Here is an 18438-nt window from a genome sequence, read left to right as displayed (position 1 = left end):
AAAAGGACTGATTTAAAACATTCAGAACTTTTAAAAATCCCCAAAGAAAATCACCTCCAGAATCTCATAGGATACCCGTAAACCCAGCTTATGAGTAGCCAAGAAATTAAGAAGTAATTCCCCTTTTTAAATTTGGCGTGAGTCATATCATATTGTGTTATTGGAATTCACACCCTGAAGAAGGGGGATTTAGAGAAAAGCCAATAAGAAATGCTGTAATACCTGTGAAGATAGATTAGAAAAATTAGAATTAGAAGAAAGCCCGTGGAATGATTTATGGCTTATTAGGCAGGAGGCCCGCTCTGGGCGGGAGGCAATTATCACCTATCATTATCACTTCTTTCCTTAGGTGTGCAAGGGTCCTCTTTAAAATATAAATGCCCCAAGGAAGGTTTTTGTTAATTATTTTAAAATTTTTAAATCTAGTTTTGAGCGCCTTTAACAGGGTCAGTTGACAGCCAACTGAGACCAAGAATGAGATACAGAATTGGTAAACTGGTGTATTTTGGTCTTCCAAAACTAAAAATGGCGGCGCATCTGGAGGGGTTGAGGAATGTGCTATTTCTGAGAGCGGTAGTGTCTTCTGGATTGGAAGGTCTGGAAGTTGGGCTCTGGTATTGACCCACCAGCTGTCTGAATAAGAGTACACAGGCTTAAAGTGATGCAAAGGGACTTCTGTTTTGTAGACAACTATTAATGCTTCCTAAGGAATGCCTTTAACACTAAGCTAGAGTCTCTTTTGCTAAGAGTGTTTAGCTGATAGAAGAATGAGAGGGTCATCGCCCTGTGGTCTCTGGAGGCCAGGCCAACACCATGTGGTTGATCTGATTAGGTTCTAACCACTTTGGAACATTGATGCTTCTTCACTTTGGAGTTTCAGATGGGCATTGTCTACCATTTGAGAACCCCTCATAGCAACAGCTGGCTTTCCTGCCCTGTGGCCAGCAATACTCAGGTCCAGCTCTGGCTTCTGTGAAAGAATTGGAGCCGTTCCCGTGCTCAAGCTTGCTGGCAGCTTCATGGACAGGAAACTTGCTGAGCAGGAGGGTGAACCTCTAACAACAGCTTGCTTGGCAGCGTAACATACCATTCTGGGTTTTTGGTTTTGTTTTGTTTTTTCGATAGGTGATTAAGGCCATCGAGGAAGGCTATCGGCTGCCCCCTCCAATGGACTGCCCCATTGCACTCCACCAGCTGATGCTAGACTGTTGGCAGAAGGAGAGAAGCGACAGGCCTAAATTTGGGCAGATTGTCAACATGTTGGACAAACTCATCCGCAATCCCAACAGCTTGAAGAGGACGGGGACCGAGAGCTCCAGGTCAGCCGTGCTTACTTAATACTGATGTATGAAAGACTACATCAGAGATGGCAGGCAAGTGGTGACTCACTTCAATTCCCGCCTTCTAGTCAGAGGCCACTTCACAGCTGTCTGCAGCCTGGGTGGCTTCTTCCTCCTTGAGTATTTATGGTAGTTCTTTTCACCATTTTGAAGACCCTAGTACTTGTCAGGCCTCAAACAGGAGTCAGAAAAACAAATTTAAAACAACAACAACAACAAAGGAATAGCTCAAGTGCTTATTTTGTGAGGCTGGACCTGAAAACTTAGGAAGATGGATGAAATGTACTTTTGGAAGATGGTCAGGTTACTAGATGCTATATTTTGAAAGGGGAAGGAACATGGAGTTAGCAAAAAATAAGAATTCGAAGACATCTTTAAGTTGACTTAATAAAGTGTGAATTGTAGCAAGAGATTCCTGGGTTTCAGTTCTTAAAGTTGCTCTTTGCTGAGTCTTTCAAGAGGGGAAGGAAACAGGACCAAGATAAAAACTGATCAAGTTACAAAGCATGCAGATGAATATTTGAGAAGAGTTTTTTTTTGTTTTGTTTTTTGTTTTTTTTTTTTTTTTTGCGTTACACGGGCCTCTCACTGCTGCGGCCTCTCCCGCTGCGGAGCACAGGCTCCGGACGCGCAGGCCCAGCGGCCACGGCCCACGGGCCCAGCCGCTCCACGGCATGCGGGATCCTCCCGGACCGGGGCACAAACCCGCGTCCCCTGCATCAGCAGGCAGACTCCCAACCACTGCGCCACCAGGGAAGCCCTTGAGAAGAGTTTTAAAAACTAAAATGATTGAATCACCTGTAAAATAGGTAGTTACTTCATTGAAAAGAGCAAAAAGAAGCATTTCAGTCCAGAAAGAAGATAAAGATACCGCAGGTCTTATTAATTCAGTAGGAACTTTTCTACCTGGAAATTGGGGTTTACTGGTATAAGATCCAGGATACCTAGATACCAGTCCCATTGACCATTGTTAGGAGTTAAATGGTTTAAGAAGACAGGCATCATAAGATTAGGTGATTCAGGCCCGCGGGAGGAGAGGCATCTCCTCATCTCCAGATTTGTGCTTCTCAAAGTCTTCTCTTTCATCAAGACCCTGAGTTAAAGGTAGGAAGACATTTTCCCCATAGTATCCAAGCCCTTCCAGTCTTGGCCAGCACTAGGATGCTCTCCTCCAGTCTTTTTCTTGAAAACTTAGCCTACAGATTGGAGGAGAAGGAATACGCTTACCATTAACATATGTGAGGAAAAGAATTGCGAGTGAACAGCAGAGATACCCTGTGTTCTCTCAGGCTTTCAGATCCTGTACCACTAGCCACCATACAAAGAGTTAATGACGATGCTCTCCTGAAATAACACCGGGCTGAATTCACATCTTCCTTCTGCCACTGGTAGCTATGTGACCTAAAATAAAATCCCCCATCATTTCTGGTCTATTTTTGGTTCTTCTCTTCTCCAAGAGGGTGAAAATAGATGGCACTAAGGCCTCTTTTCCAGGTGTAGCTCGTTTCTTTTATTCCAAAACCTCTCCAGCTTTTTATCTCCAGCTACAGATGCCACGTTATTTTGTCTGAAGGTTCTTTGGTACTTGGGGCTTCTCCTGCTGGTGTAAGCTCTCCAGTTGCTAACATTGTAGAATGTGTGATTTGCACCAAAGTACAGAACAAATCGGGCACACTTTTCTCACTTCTAGATTTTTCTCATTGACGGTACTTAAGAGCTTTGATGCTTCTTCCTGCTTGCTGATAATGGAAGGTAGTATAACATGGTATGTGATTCAGCACAAAATTAGGCAAATGTCACAGTGTTCCACAAAGAGCACAAAGACTTCCAGAACAAGCTTGGGAATGACCCTTAGAGTTCCTTCATTACTGAGTAAGGGTATTTTCATTCTAAGGTCATTTTGACCTTGTCAGGTACCTAGAGCCTCCGTGTGGCCCTGTTAATGCTTTGGCTTAAAGTTAGAAGTAAATGCAAACTTTTGGGTTTTGTTCATTCATATTCCTGGTAAACATTCAACACTAATATCTAAAATTCTATGTGGCAGTGTTTGTTATTGGCTCAAAATTGGGAAAAGAATGAAATCTTGATGATTCTTACCATAAAAATCTGCAGCATTTTACTCAGAAAATCAGATTTAATTGAAATAATGGACAAAAAAAACAAAGGTCACAAAGACAAGCTGTTATTTGAACACAAAACTGATTGATAAAGCAAGTCTTTGTTAACATATCGATATAAAAAAAGAAGTAATGTGAATCAAGGTAATTTAGGTAACAATTAAAATGAAAAATGGATTGGATTAATTCTACTATGTAGAAAGTTAAGCCACTAGAGGGACTTAATTTTGTTTTTACAAGAAAAGGATTTTTTTGGTTGAAAATTCAGTAGTGATGATATAATTCCGATTTAACTGTTCGTATTCAAGCAGCGTAGTCTCAGGGTGAAAATCAGGTCAAAATGTTAAGATCAACCACATTCTATAATTTCTAGGGAAAGGGAATTCAAGAAAATAGAACTTAACAAGTAGCAAGGTTGCTATACAGGTAATTATAATAAAGGTGGTATAAAATACCCCGTTAATGTCTACCTTATGATTATTATGTGGTTTGAGATGAAGATGACTATAATTCTCTTAATAAATACTTCCCAGAAATACATTATTTATTGTGTATCAATATCGTGAGGGATGACAGAATACTTGCCTTGAACTCTAGTCCCTCTTGACAGTGATCTAATGTAAAACACCTGGCCTGAGAAATGCATCAACTAATAAATAAGTTAATAAGAAGTGCTTGGAATTTGTTGAAATGATTCTTTTAGGAGCCCCAGCAAGGGAAAACGAGAAGCACATTCCACAATCCAAACAGTGATCAAAGTGGCCATTCTTCCTGCCAGTCTTGGCACACGTGCTGGTCAGGCTGCATTGATTAAAGAGAGGATTAACTCCCTGCTGTCCCAAGTTTGTTTGAATGCACTGAGCCTGCCTGCAAACCTGGCTGGAAGCATGCCGGACTTGAACTCTCGCTGTTTTCTCTGCTTCCATCAAGTCTGGCAGGTTGCAAGCTCACAGTTTTCCTTACTCATCCTTCACTAGGGTTTCCATAGTTGCTGAACTAAAGTCTGTGATATTCAATGCTGGCAGGGACTGGACCCTTCCTTCAAAGACTGAGCTGGTTTCAGCCACAAGGGCTCCCCCAATCTTTACCACAGGCTAGGATGTTAAAAGACCTGCTCTGATCCTTAATGCATTAAGAGGTCCACATAAAACAAATGTGGGAAGTGAAGTGAAGAACAAATAGGGTGATTGAGACATGCTTTTGCAGCCTTATGAAATTAGGGGCGAAAAATCACGTGATGACATTTGACGTTGGTGATTCCATCTACAGCCCATTCTTGGCGCTTCGGTTCCCCTCGCCTGTCTTAGACCATTTGACTTCTGAGTCAGGCTGTCTCTCTAATAATTCTTGTCTGTCTACACTTGCTCGTTCCATTTCCAGACCTAACACTGCCTTGTTGGATCCAAGCTCCCCTGAATTCTCCACCGTGGTATCGGTGGGCGATTGGCTCCAGGCCATTAAAATGGACCGGTATAAGGATAACTTCACTGCTGCTGGTTATACCACACTAGAGGCTGTAGTGCACATGAACCAGGAGTAAGTACTCAGCGATGTAACACAAAAGGGTAAATCTAGATTTCATAGTATTTTGCTTCTTTTGCTTTGAGCTGCATAAGCATCCTACTCATTTTTTAAAAGAAAAGAAAACTGGAATGCCTTTCATTTTGATTGACTGAGTGTAATTTTGCACAGCCTCTATAAAGCACCTACATTGTTGCATTCAATTGCTTAATTAAACATTTTAATACACCTGCCTTGTTGTGCTGTATTAACTGTGGCTGATTCAAATGCATGTCTGCATGAAGCCCAGAAAAGAGATTCTCAGCCCTCATCACGTTTTCCTCTCCCACTTTTTTCTCCCCCTACTTACAGTGACCTGGCCAGAATTGGCATCACAGCTATCACACACCAGAATAAGATCTTGAGCAGTGTCCAGGCAATGAGAACCCAAATGCAGCAGATACACGGCAGAATGGTTCCAGTCTGAGCCAGTATTGAATAAACTCAAAACTCTTGAAATTAGTTTACCTCATCCATGCACTTTAATTGAAGAACTGCACTTTTTTTACTTCGTCTTCGCCCTCTGAAATTAAAGAAAAAAAAATATCTGCAGTGTTGCTTGGTGTACAGATTGCTGAAACTTGTGGGGCTTACAGAAATGACAACCATCATTTGAATTAGACCTGGAACAAATTGTTTCTCAGAAGTCCATCCATCCATCACCAATTTGTAAAATACATGTACCTATATAAATAGAACACCGCCTCCGGTTTCAATGCCGTATTTGCTGCCAGACACTGAGCTTCTCCAAGACATCCTTGATCTTCTCTCCATTTGGAATTACAACCGTAGTGTTTTGTTTGTGGCATAAATTACAGTCCATCCTTCTTTCACTGGAATGAAGACCATGTCCATTTCTGAAGGACTCAGTTAAACTTTTAAGGCTTGGTTCGTACCGGGGATAAAACCTAGGTGAATGTCACGTGACTCACAGTGTTGCCGCTTGGTGCTCGGGCCACCTGGTGGATTATGCAGACACGCGCAGGACTGGAGAGAAAAGGAAAGCGGATTTTAAACTAATAATAATAATAATAAAACCCAAGCACCATACCCCCTACCTGGACAAACGAGGTCTGTTTCTTTGTGCCATATAAGTCTTATCTGGGGACTCTACAGACTTACCGTAACTACCTTATGGATAGTGGATTGTGACAATCTTGTGTAGGGAAGTTTCATACTTTCCTCCTTTAAAGAAGCAAACCCAAATCTACAAGGTAAGGCAAAAGAACCAGCAATGAGTCCTTCTCCAATGAAAGCTTTTTTTTTTTGAAACTTTCTTATTTGAAACACTGAGCAGTAAATATCTTTCATGGCTATCAGGTAGTTTGGTTTTTTTTTTTAAGATTTCAGTCCTCTTGACATTGGGAGAGGAGACCCAAAGCAGTATGGCTTCTCTACTGTTCTTCCAGGAAGAAGTGAAATAGGAACTCTATGAGGTCAGGATGGCATCTAGACCTCCACTGGCTGTGCTTTCTTTCATACTATGAGGGTCCTCTTGTCCTTTGGTGCCCTTCATTCCTGCCACAGATGCCTACTGAGCATCTTTTGGGTACTGGGTAGTAACCTCTAACCTTGTTGGGTCATGCACGTGCCCCATTCTTTGGAGAATTTGCTTCAGTTAAGGAGTACTGGAGGGTCTTTCCATGAGTTTCATTTTTTTTCCTTCTTTTTTTTTAATTTAATTTTTATTTTTTATTGGAGTATAGTTGATGTACAATGTTGTGTTAGTTTCAGTTGTACAGCAAAGTGATTCAGTTATACATATACATATATCCACTGTTTTTCAGATTCTTTTCCCAGAGAGGTTATTACAGAATACTGAGTAGAGTTCCCTGTGCTATACAGTAGGTCCTTGTTGGTTATCTGTTTTATATACAGTAGTGTGTATATGTTAATCCCAGCCTCCTAATTTATCCCTCCCCCACCCCTTTCCCCTTTGGTAACCATAAGTTTGTTTTTGAAGTCTGTGAGTCTGTTTCTGTTTTATAAATAAGTTCATTTGTATCATTTTTTTAGATTCCACATATAAGCGATATCATATGGTATTTGTCTTTCTCTGACTTACTTCACTTAGTATGATAATCTCTAGGTCCATCAATATTGCTGCAAATGGCATTATTTTATTCTCTTTATGGCTAAGTAATATTCCACTGTGCGTGTGTGTGTGTGTGTGTATATATATATACACATACCACATCTTCTTTATCTGTTTCTCTATCGATGGACATTTAAGGTTGCTTCCATGTCTTGGCTATTGTAAATAGTGCTGCAATGAACGTTGGGTGCCTGTATCTTTTCAAAGTGTGGTTTTTCCGGATACATGTCCAGGAGTGTTCCTGTCCTGCTCCAGTACCCTGTACCAAACTGGGTCAGCCGAGGAGGATTTACCTAGATGTCAATGGTGAGACTTGGAAGTCACCTTGACTGACTCATTATCAGAAAGTGACCTATTAAAAACATAGGCTTTTCATCCATCAAGCCCATTAGCCTTAGGTACTTCTATTTTAATCCCGGAATTTCTTCTTAAAACACGTGAATTTAAATGACTGTTCATTCCTAGAAGCAAATAGCCTAACTTTTTTGACTGGACAAATTTTTAACTCTTCCATTTTTATCACTTTTAAAGAAAAGCTTGGCTGATTTTAATGACCTTTCTCCCCCTTGGTTTTATCCTTATAGAGCAAGGTCTCACACCAAGCAAGGTTAAATTTGATGCTGTCAAATCATGACAGTTTAGTAAAAACCTTTTTGCAACATTAGTTGTGAAAACTTTTCTGTTCAGAAGGAATGTGAAATTTGTTTTTTAAACTTCTCCAAGAATTTCTGTTTTATCACCACTTTTGCTGAAGTCGGGGAGTTCTCGATATTCATGTTTTAACATGTTTTAACTTTTAAGTTGACAAATGTTGGGGAGGTTCGCTTGCTTTTAAAAAAAATTATTTTTTTTCCTTCTGTAAAGCTGTGGGATATTCTGTTTTCAGTCCCCACAGTCCAATTCAAATAAGGTAGCATTATAGTGTTATCTTGTGAGTAAAAAGAGAATGTTACCTTGCACACATTGAATAATTAAAAGTTTTGCTTTCTTACAATTAACAGCTTAAGACTTGAGGTATTTTTCTAAACATCGAACATAGTCAAAGCAGAACGTTTTTAAAAAGAGAGTGTGTCAATTCTAAGATGTCCTAACATGTTAATGTAACGTACGGTGTTGGAGTGGCTTTGTTACATCTTAGCAGGTATCTCTGCAAATGAAATATTCACTTGAGAACTGAGGAAAAGGTGGAATATGAAATTCATTCAGAGATGGCTTTCTGAATCTTAATTTTTACACATTGTCTGAGTTAGAGTCCAGGCCAATGGAAAGACCAAAAAAAGGCTTTCTATGTGTCTAAAATAATATCCAGTAGCAGTAAAAGTGGAACTCCACTGCTTCCAGGAAGTCATGCACTTTGAAAGAGAGATGTGAGGACAACAGGAATTTGTATTGTTTCCCAGGGTGTGGAGCCAGACTCTGGCATCCAGACAGCTTGGATTCCAAAACCAACCGAGATGTTGACAGTGGGAAGTTCGCTCTGTGTTTCTTTATAACTCAGTTCCTCCACCTGTAAATTAGCGATAATGACACTTTAACAATAATACCTTTCCTAACACATGGTGTTGTTGTGTATATGAACTACTCCTATGTAGAACACACTGAACTTCACAGAAGAAAGGAGTACTCTTCCTCCAAGGTTTCCCAAGTGTTATTCACCCATCTTTCACTTGTGAACCCAAACGTTTTATTGCAGCAGGCCAGAGCGGGGTGAAATGAAGTGCAGCGGTAGGGAGCTATCCAGATGAAGCTTCTTCACTTTCAATGGATGTATGAGGGTTTGGGGGTAGATGTGTATCTATACAGAAGGTGGTAGACCTATCAAATCACTCCTGTATTATTTAGCCTTGAAATGTATGAAATTGTTATTTTATAATTGGGAAGAGTGAAATGTACAAGTAAGACCCCATTGCAATGAAAAGAACTGCATGATAAAGACACTTTGATGTATTCGTGACTGACTCAAAGGAACAAAGCTTTTGTTTATTTAGTCACCATGAAAGTCACATCTTTCACTCCTGATCCCACACAGACCACATGCTTTGTCTGGTCTCTGTTCAAGCAATTCCTCACGATAAAGAGGTTGCTTGAATTCAAGGAAGAAAAGGTTTATTTTTCTCCCTTTTATTCTGACATCAACTAGATATAAGCCTCCACATTCCCACACTTTTTTCATATACGCACTGAGTATCCAAATATCCCACTGAATATTACAAATATATTTATATCCAGGCATTTAGTGAAGAAGGGAGTTGTCAGACACAAACGGGACAAACGTGTTTTTGAGATGACCCTTTCTCCTCTAAGTAGCAAAAGAAAATCACCTTCAAAAAGTGTGTATATCCATATGGAGTTGGTTATTCTCCTTCAGAGTCTCTAAGGTCAAATTTGTGTTCACTTTGTCTTTCATGTAAATACATGTCTGTCTGATGGAATCCCTGCACATTCAGGTTTAAAATACTATGTTCGATAGAGTACTGATTTCCAGAGAAGAGTTGGAAAAATAGATCTGATCCTTTTTCTTTCATTTTTTTTCATAATTGTCAAAAATGAATGGTGTTTACAAGAGACTACCTGAAGACCTTGGTAGTTATGTCCTTACCCACATTTATAATTTTAAGTTGCTTAATAAGTAATGTCTATCTGAATATTTTATACAAAAATTTTATTACTTTCTCCAAGTAGACTAAAGTATTTTCTACAAGTCTAAGTAATGGTCATTTACCTCCAAGAAACTAAATTTGATGTACCTCCCTCACACAATAAACAACGCACATATACAAAACGAGCAGATAAATTGGTTTGATAAAAGAAGGAAAATTATCTGTAATAAGATGCACTTTGGTCTGAATTTTTGCTCTACACTTGAGGCCACCAACTGCTAAACACGGCCACTGTGGTGGAAGATATAGTCCAAGAGCAACCTTGATGGAAAGTTATCAAAAGGAAAGAAGAGGAGTCGCTTCTTTTGGCTTGAGTTGATTATTTGATGAATGAGAGGACAGTGGTTCCATTGCACTGTGCCAGCCTTGTTAGAACCTAGACTGATGGGGCGGCTGCGACTGTCTCTTGGTGGACTTCAGTCCCCAAGACCTCCCTCACTGTGCCCATGGCCCCGGGTTCCTTCTTTCTACCTGTTATATGCAGATTGCACGGATCCTTTACTAATTAGATACTCCCATTCGTTAGAAGTTACTTTCTCTTTACGAAAAACATCCAATGCTTTTTATTTCGTAGCTGGCATTTTTTCAATCATATTGTTGAATATTGGTGGATTGGGATGTTTCCAGATGTGTCCCTAAAATACACAATTTTCCTCTTTGGAACAACTGACTTTTTAGAGTAGTAGCATTTGCATCCTTTCAGCAGCTCTAAGCCCTTCTTGCACAAATGAACCATAACAGTTCAGAATTTTTATCTCAAAGAAAGGCTGTTTCCATAGTGGGTAAAGCTTGGCTGTACATTCAGACTGTATGGATTCTAATCCCAGCTCTGCTACTTCAGAACGTACAAACACAAGCAGGTTTTTTAACCTCTCTCTGTTTCCGTATCCTCATCCGTATAATAGGGATATGAATAGTACCTTACTCTGAGTTATAATAATGAAGCTGTTAATAAACATTTTTATTATTATAGTTATCATTTTTTCAGAGGAGGAAAGTAAGAATCTATGATCTTCTCCCTGGACTCCTTACCGAGCCATCCTGCCTTCTCTGTACTTATACGGGTTGACAACTGGCTGGCGAGATAGGTTGATGTTTTGTCTGAAGTCTTGTTCTTTTCTCTCCAGGGAGTACATTCTGCTATCTTGGCCTCACAGCCCTTCCTTTTGATTACAAAGCCCACAGAAGCAAACAGAACACACCCTCCTCAGTTCCTCCTAAACGTGTTTCTTCTGCTTCTACTATGCCAGTTCTGGAGCAAAGACGCTGATGAAACAACACTCATTCCTGAAAAGAATACATTTCTGACTTTCAAATCCCCTTTCCCGGTGAAAGGAATGGCAAACATTCAAGCTTCAGCATCTGTTCTCCATTTGCACTGAGGAATGTCCTGTCTGGCAGCACCAGCTCTGCAGAGCCCCTGTTCCCCAGCTCCTTTGGTTTTATTTATATGTATTTCCATAGCTCATTTCTGTATGTCCCTGCTGCATTGGTGTGGCAGCAAGTGACCGAAGGCTACAGGTTTTACCACGGACACCAGGTCCGGTGCCACTACACAAAACGAAGCCAGTTCCCGTGAGCTGCCTACGATATGCATTGCTGAAGTAACGTTTTACCCAGGGTGTGCCATCGCAGTGATATAAATATATTTTTTTCCTAGACTAAATATGAGCTGACTATCTCTTTTGATGTGTGTACATAGGTGTGTGTGTGTGTGTACGCGTGTGTACGTGTGTGTGAGTATATAACCTCATGCTTAGAACTGCCTGTGAATGTTGCGGAATGCTACACGTGGAGAGGTCTGGTTTGCCACCAGTTCTGAGTTGAAGAGCCACGTGAGATAGTGGCCTGGAAACCGTGCCCCATCCCCTTAGAAGGACAACCCGGAAGTGTTAAATGTCCTGTATCTATAAGTGTATTTTGTAGCAGCCACGCTAACCTTAGTAAGTCATCCTACAGCTTTGGACAGAGGCATTTTCACCTTAGCGGTGGAGTGATTTTAGAATATAAATCCATTCAGGTGACAACCCATCATCAAACTCACGAATGCTGATTGAACTCCTCATCTGAATCACCAGTTCCTTGGTGGAGGGAGAGAAGGGGATGGAATTTGTCTAGTAACCCCAGATGGAATACAAGTAGCCTTTGTTTTCCTGCATAAATGGACGTGTTGAATGCGAACAAATATATGCAATTCATATACTTTTGGAGATGAACGTAGACGCGTGTGTCAGCTTTGAGATGATGTGTCCTGGATTAATACTTTGTCTCCCAATATCACAGAAAAATACATGCCAGTGACTCTTGAGGTTGGCATAGTAGGGATGAAATGGCCTCAAGCAACTTCAGGTTCCCAATTTACACGGAAAGTTCGACTGTTACGAATATGCAGCTAACTTCTGTGGCTCTCAAAAGTGCATCAGCCTTCCGGAATCTGAGGTCCAGTGTGTGAAGATTCAGTTTTGATCTGATAATGTATACCAAAATCCAGCCAACATACTGCCAATTTTCATAATCGGAGTGGCTGCCTTGCTTATTCTAAGCTATGGTTGCAGAAACTGTGGCCATTTATATAAGCTATAACATCAAATCAGGGAAAAATGGGGGAAAAAAAAAAGATTCCAAACCTTATATTGTTGGATAAGTAGAGAAAATCATCAATAAATATTTATTACATTCTGACAGGGTGTATGGCATTGTATTCTCATGAGTATGCCAGAGTGACAAAGTTAATTCACCCCTTTTTGGGGACTTTAATATATTTCTAAAGGGATGTGCCTATGCATTGATGCCTGAAAAAATATGTATGAAGAAATGAGGTTGAATCTCTGAGTGGGTTTTCTTTCCCCGGAGGTCAGGGCAGGAGACCAACTTCAGGTGCTGTATTTAGCCCCAGGAATGAATGCTGCCCTAGTGAGCTCAGATGCTAAGTCATACTCAGATGCTAAGTCATTAGGCAGCATTAAGCTGTTCCCCTGCACCAAATCAAGTAGCTTCACCATGTGTTCGCTGGCCCCCAAATTATTTTTAACAATCTTAAGAATGAAATGTTTCGGTGTGTTTTAAAAAGTTCTTTTAAAGAAAAGTTATGCTCACTACACTGCTGGTGTGTGTTTTTGAGACCTCTTGTATTCAATCTGTGAAGGATATGTGTATTAATCCATACACACTTATAGCCTCAATATTTGTCTGAAGACACTTAAATTCTGACAAGTAAAAGAAAGTTCTAGAAGCAATATTTTCACTTCTTTAACATTCTCCAAACAACATCAAGCATTGGTACACACTGAAGAGTGCATTTATTTTTTGTATCACTCCAAGCATGTTGGAATATGCAAGGACTGTGGTTAAAATTAGAATGTATAAGGCATATTATAATTTAGTTCATACTGAAGAAGAAATTAACAGAACAATGCTTGGTTCAGACATGTTCCAAAATTTGAGCGATCTCTTGAGTTAGACAGAGATTTTTCTATTTTGTTTTAATTTGTCAAGGTATTTTTTTTTTCCCTTCATGAACTTTAGGTACACATAACTTATGTCATTTATTTATGGTCTTTTATACCTAGTTTGTAAAATTGTAAAATAGCAAACTAAATGCAAAGAGTTTGCATTTGAAAATAATAAAGTAGTTGCCGTATACAAACGTGGAATCTAGTTGTCTCTTTTCAACAACTTTTGCCACATGCATCGTGTTTCTAAATTAATCGCTTGTTGTCATTTGGTTAGAACACAACATCTTCAATTCTAATTTTGCTTATTTAGAGAACGAAAAGCGTTGATTTCTAAATGGTCCTCGCCCTTGAGAACAACGTATTAGCAAATCTAACTTAGATTCCGTGAGATCCTGTATCCCACTGTAATTAAGACTGAACTCTGGTTAGAATTCAGTCTCCACCTCTTACTCATCATACAATCTAGGGCAAGTTTCTTAATTTCCCTGTGCCCGTTTCTTTGTAGAATGGCAATTACAATGCCAAGAGCTTTTATGAAGACTATATTCAAATGTTAGTACAATATCTAGCATCTAGCCAGAACTCACCAAACAGTAGCTCTTCTGAGGATACAAGCTGTCTTTAACATTCCCAATTCTACACCCACTCTAACACTGTTGCTACTGATCCAGATGGCTAGCTACGCGTCCCTACCATGAGCTTTTAATCCAGGATCCATGGACCCTTGACGATACACCACTGGAGCTCCAAGGTGTCGAAAAGTTTTCTTAAAACATGGTGCAGTTGTTAATGATTATATGTGTGGTTTGATGGAGAGAAAGTTAATAAATTTTATCAAATCTTACATTGGCGTAGGATACGAAAATATTAAAGGCCACAGTTTTAAGAATGGATGCTCTCCACATTATTTCATTCGATAAGCTACCATTGACTAAGCCTTTGTTAATTGGAAATGAGACTCGAAGACTTACTATAATAAATTAAAGCACTTAAGTGCAGCTAGCTTCAGAGAGTGGGGCATGCCTTTTAGTGTTACCAGGGGCATTTTAAAACATGGGCCTTGAAATGGATCTGGGTGACATCTGGTTATTTCGTGTTTATTTCTTACTGAAACACCTCTCTAGAATCAGCTATATTGATGTGTAGAGTAGCTGACAACGTATTTGTGATTGGAAAGAGACTAGGCTTGACATTTTCTCCCCGATTTGTTCAGCGAGATGGAAAAGCAACTGTGATTCTCCAGAGGAATAACTAATAGGAGATGTATCTCTATCTATATATGGAGATATAAAGATATAAATATATAAAGACACTCTATGAGGAAATGGCTCACAAACTTATGGAGAATGAAAAGTTCCACAATCTGCAAACTGGATACCCAGGAAGGCCAGAGGTGTAATTCAGCCCAAGTCCAAAGGTCTGAGAACCAGTCAAGCCAATGGTAAATCCTTATCCAAGGGCAGGAGAAAATGAGGTGAAATGTCAGCTCAAACAGTGAGGCAGGGAAAAAGGGGCGGGGTGGGGATTCCTCCATCTATATCCTAACATACTGGGTGATGCGGACCCACAGTGGGGAGGGCAAGCTGCTGAGTCCACTGATTCAAATGCTAATCTCAACTGAAAACACCCTCACAGGCACACCCAGAAATGATGTTTAACCTGGGCACCCCATGGCCTATCAGTTTGACACATAAAATTAACCATCACATTGTCGGTATTTTCCTCTACATTTTCTAGAATGAGCTGGTAGAGTGGTGTCAAAATTGCCACATGTAATCTTAATAATTATGAGATTTATTGCAGTGTAGTGCAAGCTAGCTTCTGACCCTATATTCTCAGCGGTGAAAACACTAAAGTTTTATTTCCAGCTCACATCACAGCCTGGAGAAGATTCAGAGGATCTTCCTGGCAACTTTCCAAGCAGTGACTCAGGAATCCAAGCTCTTCCCTTCCTGTGAGGCTGCCACGTGTGGTGTCCAAGGCAACATGTAATGGGAAGAGAATGTGGAAGATTGTCTTGAGGCTTTAAGGTCAGGCTTGGAAAGGGCTTATATTCCTACTTCCCTTCTTCATTGACCAGAACCCAATCACATGGGCCTAACCTGTTTGAAGGCTGGGAAGTGCGCACAGGAAAAAGAACTACAATGATTATACTTAGCCAGGCTCTATCACAAGTACAGCAGCCCCGTGCACCTAGGGGAGGTCAGGGAAAGCTTCCGGTAGAAGTGAAGTGCACCTGTAAGCTTTGCCTGATCGCCCATAAACGTGTCCCATGGTCATTTCCCAGAGATGCAGACAAGCATCAGCAGACTTGTTACAACATTTGCATGTCATCCTTGTCTATCTGGATGCTTTAGGGATTGCATTTTCCTTTCTGCATCACAGATCTCTACACTTTGGCTACACACAACCTTCAGTTAATACACAAAAGTACCTGCCTCTTAGGGTTTAAATTGCCTTAGCCACTCAGTTTCCCTAGGAGGAAAGGGGGGTAGGGAGCATAGAATAAACCCTAATGCAAGCAACAGATTTGAGGCGTTAATTTTTCCTCCAAATAAAGACACAACTAGAGTGTGTAAAACCACACCACCTTAACCCCTTGATGCCTATCAGATGGACATAACTCTGAAGACTTTGAGACATCTTCAGAATCAGAGACAAAGTGCAGGCTTAGAGGATTTCATTCCTTTAAACATTTGTGAACACAACGGCATGCCTGCCATGTACTAAACTGTTTATTTAAATACAACAGCCTATGACAGAAGCACTCTTACACCCATTTTATAGATGAAAACACTAAGGCATAAGTTGATTAGACAGCTAGTCCAAGGCCACCTTGCTAATAAGTGTTGGAATTTGGGATTTAAAGACAAGTAGTTGGACTCCAGAGATTGCTTGTCGCCTCTACTCCCACTGCCATACCATGTGATGAACCCGGGTTGCTCCCTTCTATCTTATTAATCAATTTGTCCGATGGGTATGTTCCAGTTTGATGATGATGTTACACGCCATTGTGAGCAGTATATCCGTCAGTGCATTCTTCCCTAAACACCACTTGCCTATTCTGGTGCCAGATGGCTTACTTTTGACAGATTTGTCATGTTAATTATTTTTGATAAACTCTACTGAAACAAACTATACCTTAAGCACAATGTTCACCTACACACTTTGTTTTGTGAGAATTAATTTTCAAAGTCTACTTTTCACTAAAAGCAGAGTGTAAGCTATTATTGCTAAGATACCACCTGTGATATATAGTGGGGGAGGAAGTGGTGATTTTCTTTAATTATCATTTTCATGTTCTAAGCATAAAAACCATGGACAGCGTTTCTCAAATGCCATTCTTCATTTGATGATGACCTGTGACAAAGAGGCTAGTTGTTAACCAAATAGAAAAAAAAGATGGGTCCAAAGATGAGAGAAAAATTCACCGAAGTAAAGGCTGAGCATGATGGAATAAAAAAGTGCACAGATTTGATGTGGACCCTGCCTTGGCTACTCACTACCTGTGTGACCTTGGGCAAATCACTTAACTGCCCTGAAACTCAGTTTACTCATCTTTAAAATGGGAGCCTACTTTGTCAGGGTGTTGTGAGAATTCAGAGTCATCAATTCTAAGGAAAGCCAGAGCTGCAAATATGGATGTCTACATAGGCCAGTTAGACCATGTGAATAAGCCATGTTGTCCAAATGTGACACAATAGAGAGTAGGTATTTAGATAAAACATTAGGTTGATAAGATGTTAATGAGTATTATTAAATAGATGGTAAGTTGGGGCCAGAAGGTTTCTACGGTCAAATAAGATTGGAAAACAATGATACATTTCACTACTCCCTTTTGGAGATTCATAAAACATTTTAATACATTAAAGGCTCTGAGAAGTCCTCTGGGAAAGGAACCAATTTTGCTACTTAACTGCGCATTTTCCAAATACATTTGATAATGAAACCCTTTTAACATCTCCACAGAATGAAAGTTCTCTGCAACACAATTTGGACATCTATTCTCTGGGGATTCAGATGAGAAAACTGAAGGAGGGAGAGGCCCACAGATGCACCCCATGTTGCACAACTCTGATGTCCTGTTGCTTGACTCCCAGCCCATGATGCATCTGCCTCCACACCCCAAGGCAGAGTCCAAGGACTTACCTGGATTTGCAGCTGCACGGAGATTTGCCTTTTGTTCATTGGTGGTCTAGGGGCTGCAATGAACTGACTGGGGTAGAGCGTGTGATGCAGGAGCATAGGTTGGAGAGATTGTGCTACTGGAAAGTATGACTGTTGAGTCCTGATTTCGGAACCCATATAGGAGGTTTTAAGTCATGAAATGACCAGTGTGAAGCAGTCATGACCTGGGCTTAATGTCTGAATTCTCCTAGTCATAGTAAAGGACCAAATGGATTTTGACAATGAAAAAATGTACCACACACTTAAATCAACAACCTAATTAAGACTCGTAGCTATATTATGGGCTTTGGCCTTTCCCTTTGGAGGAAGTGCCTTGAGCCACTGACTGCTCCCAGCTGAATGGGTAATAGACCCCTGACATATCTTGTTTCAGGCAATCGCCCTAGATATAATTCTTTGTTTACAGCACTGCTGTGGAAAACTTGATGAATGCTTAGAAGAAAATAGAATTAGGACCTAAGGACCTAGTTAAAATCAACTTAGTAGAACATAGACATTGCTTTGTGTAGAGCTGGAAAAGATAGCCATGAGAGAAAGTGTCTTTAACACGCATCCAGAGAAACTATATATTATACCCATAATATGTAAGAGGCAATTACGGCTTAGTAATCTGCAGTGTATCACTACCTAGCAATCAGATTGACGTATTCTAATGAGACCCGTGTTGTTTGTAATCAGACTGGCATTGCTTATTCAGATCTCTGTTCCATAAGATGCACTTTTAAATGGCTCAGATTGCACCAGATGCTATAAGAAATAGCATTCCATTTTATTCCATTACCAGCATTTTTCCCTCTTTCAATTAGCATAATTTAAAATCAGCCAGAGGCAAGTGTGAGGGGCTGCAAAGTTGCAAAGAAGTTCAGGAACTACTTGATAGAAAAAGGCAAGAAGACACACATGCACAGTTTTTTATATGGGCAAGAGAACATTACAATTAATAGAGTTTTTATTCTTTAAGTTGCCCAGAATTTATTTCCATGACTTACTGAAATATTAGAATCTCTCAGGGGGCTAATTGCC

General features: G+C 40.2%; 1 protein-coding gene across 1 annotated transcript in view; it reads left to right on the top strand.

Annotated features, from left to right (window-relative positions):
- Window positions 1-5444, top strand: part of EPHA4 (EPH receptor A4) — a gene marked incomplete at both ends in the record, with an annotated part of 136343 nt that extends 130899 nt beyond the window's left edge. The window contains 3 exons of the mRNA XM_082841483.1: window positions 1126-1319; window positions 4838-4993; window positions 5330-5444. Of these exons, the coding sequence (XP_082697609.1) occupies window positions 1126-1319; window positions 4838-4993; window positions 5330-5444 (465 nt within the window). The remainder of the gene's footprint in view (window positions 1-1125; window positions 1320-4837; window positions 4994-5329) is intronic.
- Between the last annotated feature and the right edge of the window lie 12994 nt (window positions 5445-18438).

Source organism: Leucopleurus acutus (assembly GCF_964270905.1).
Source record: "Leucopleurus acutus genome assembly, chromosome: 6".
NCBI classification, from domain to species: Eukaryota; Metazoa; Chordata; class Mammalia; order Artiodactyla; family Delphinidae; genus Leucopleurus; species Leucopleurus acutus.
The sequence above is the reverse complement of the archived record's forward strand: the minus strand, read 5'-3'. Positions and strand labels throughout refer to the sequence as shown.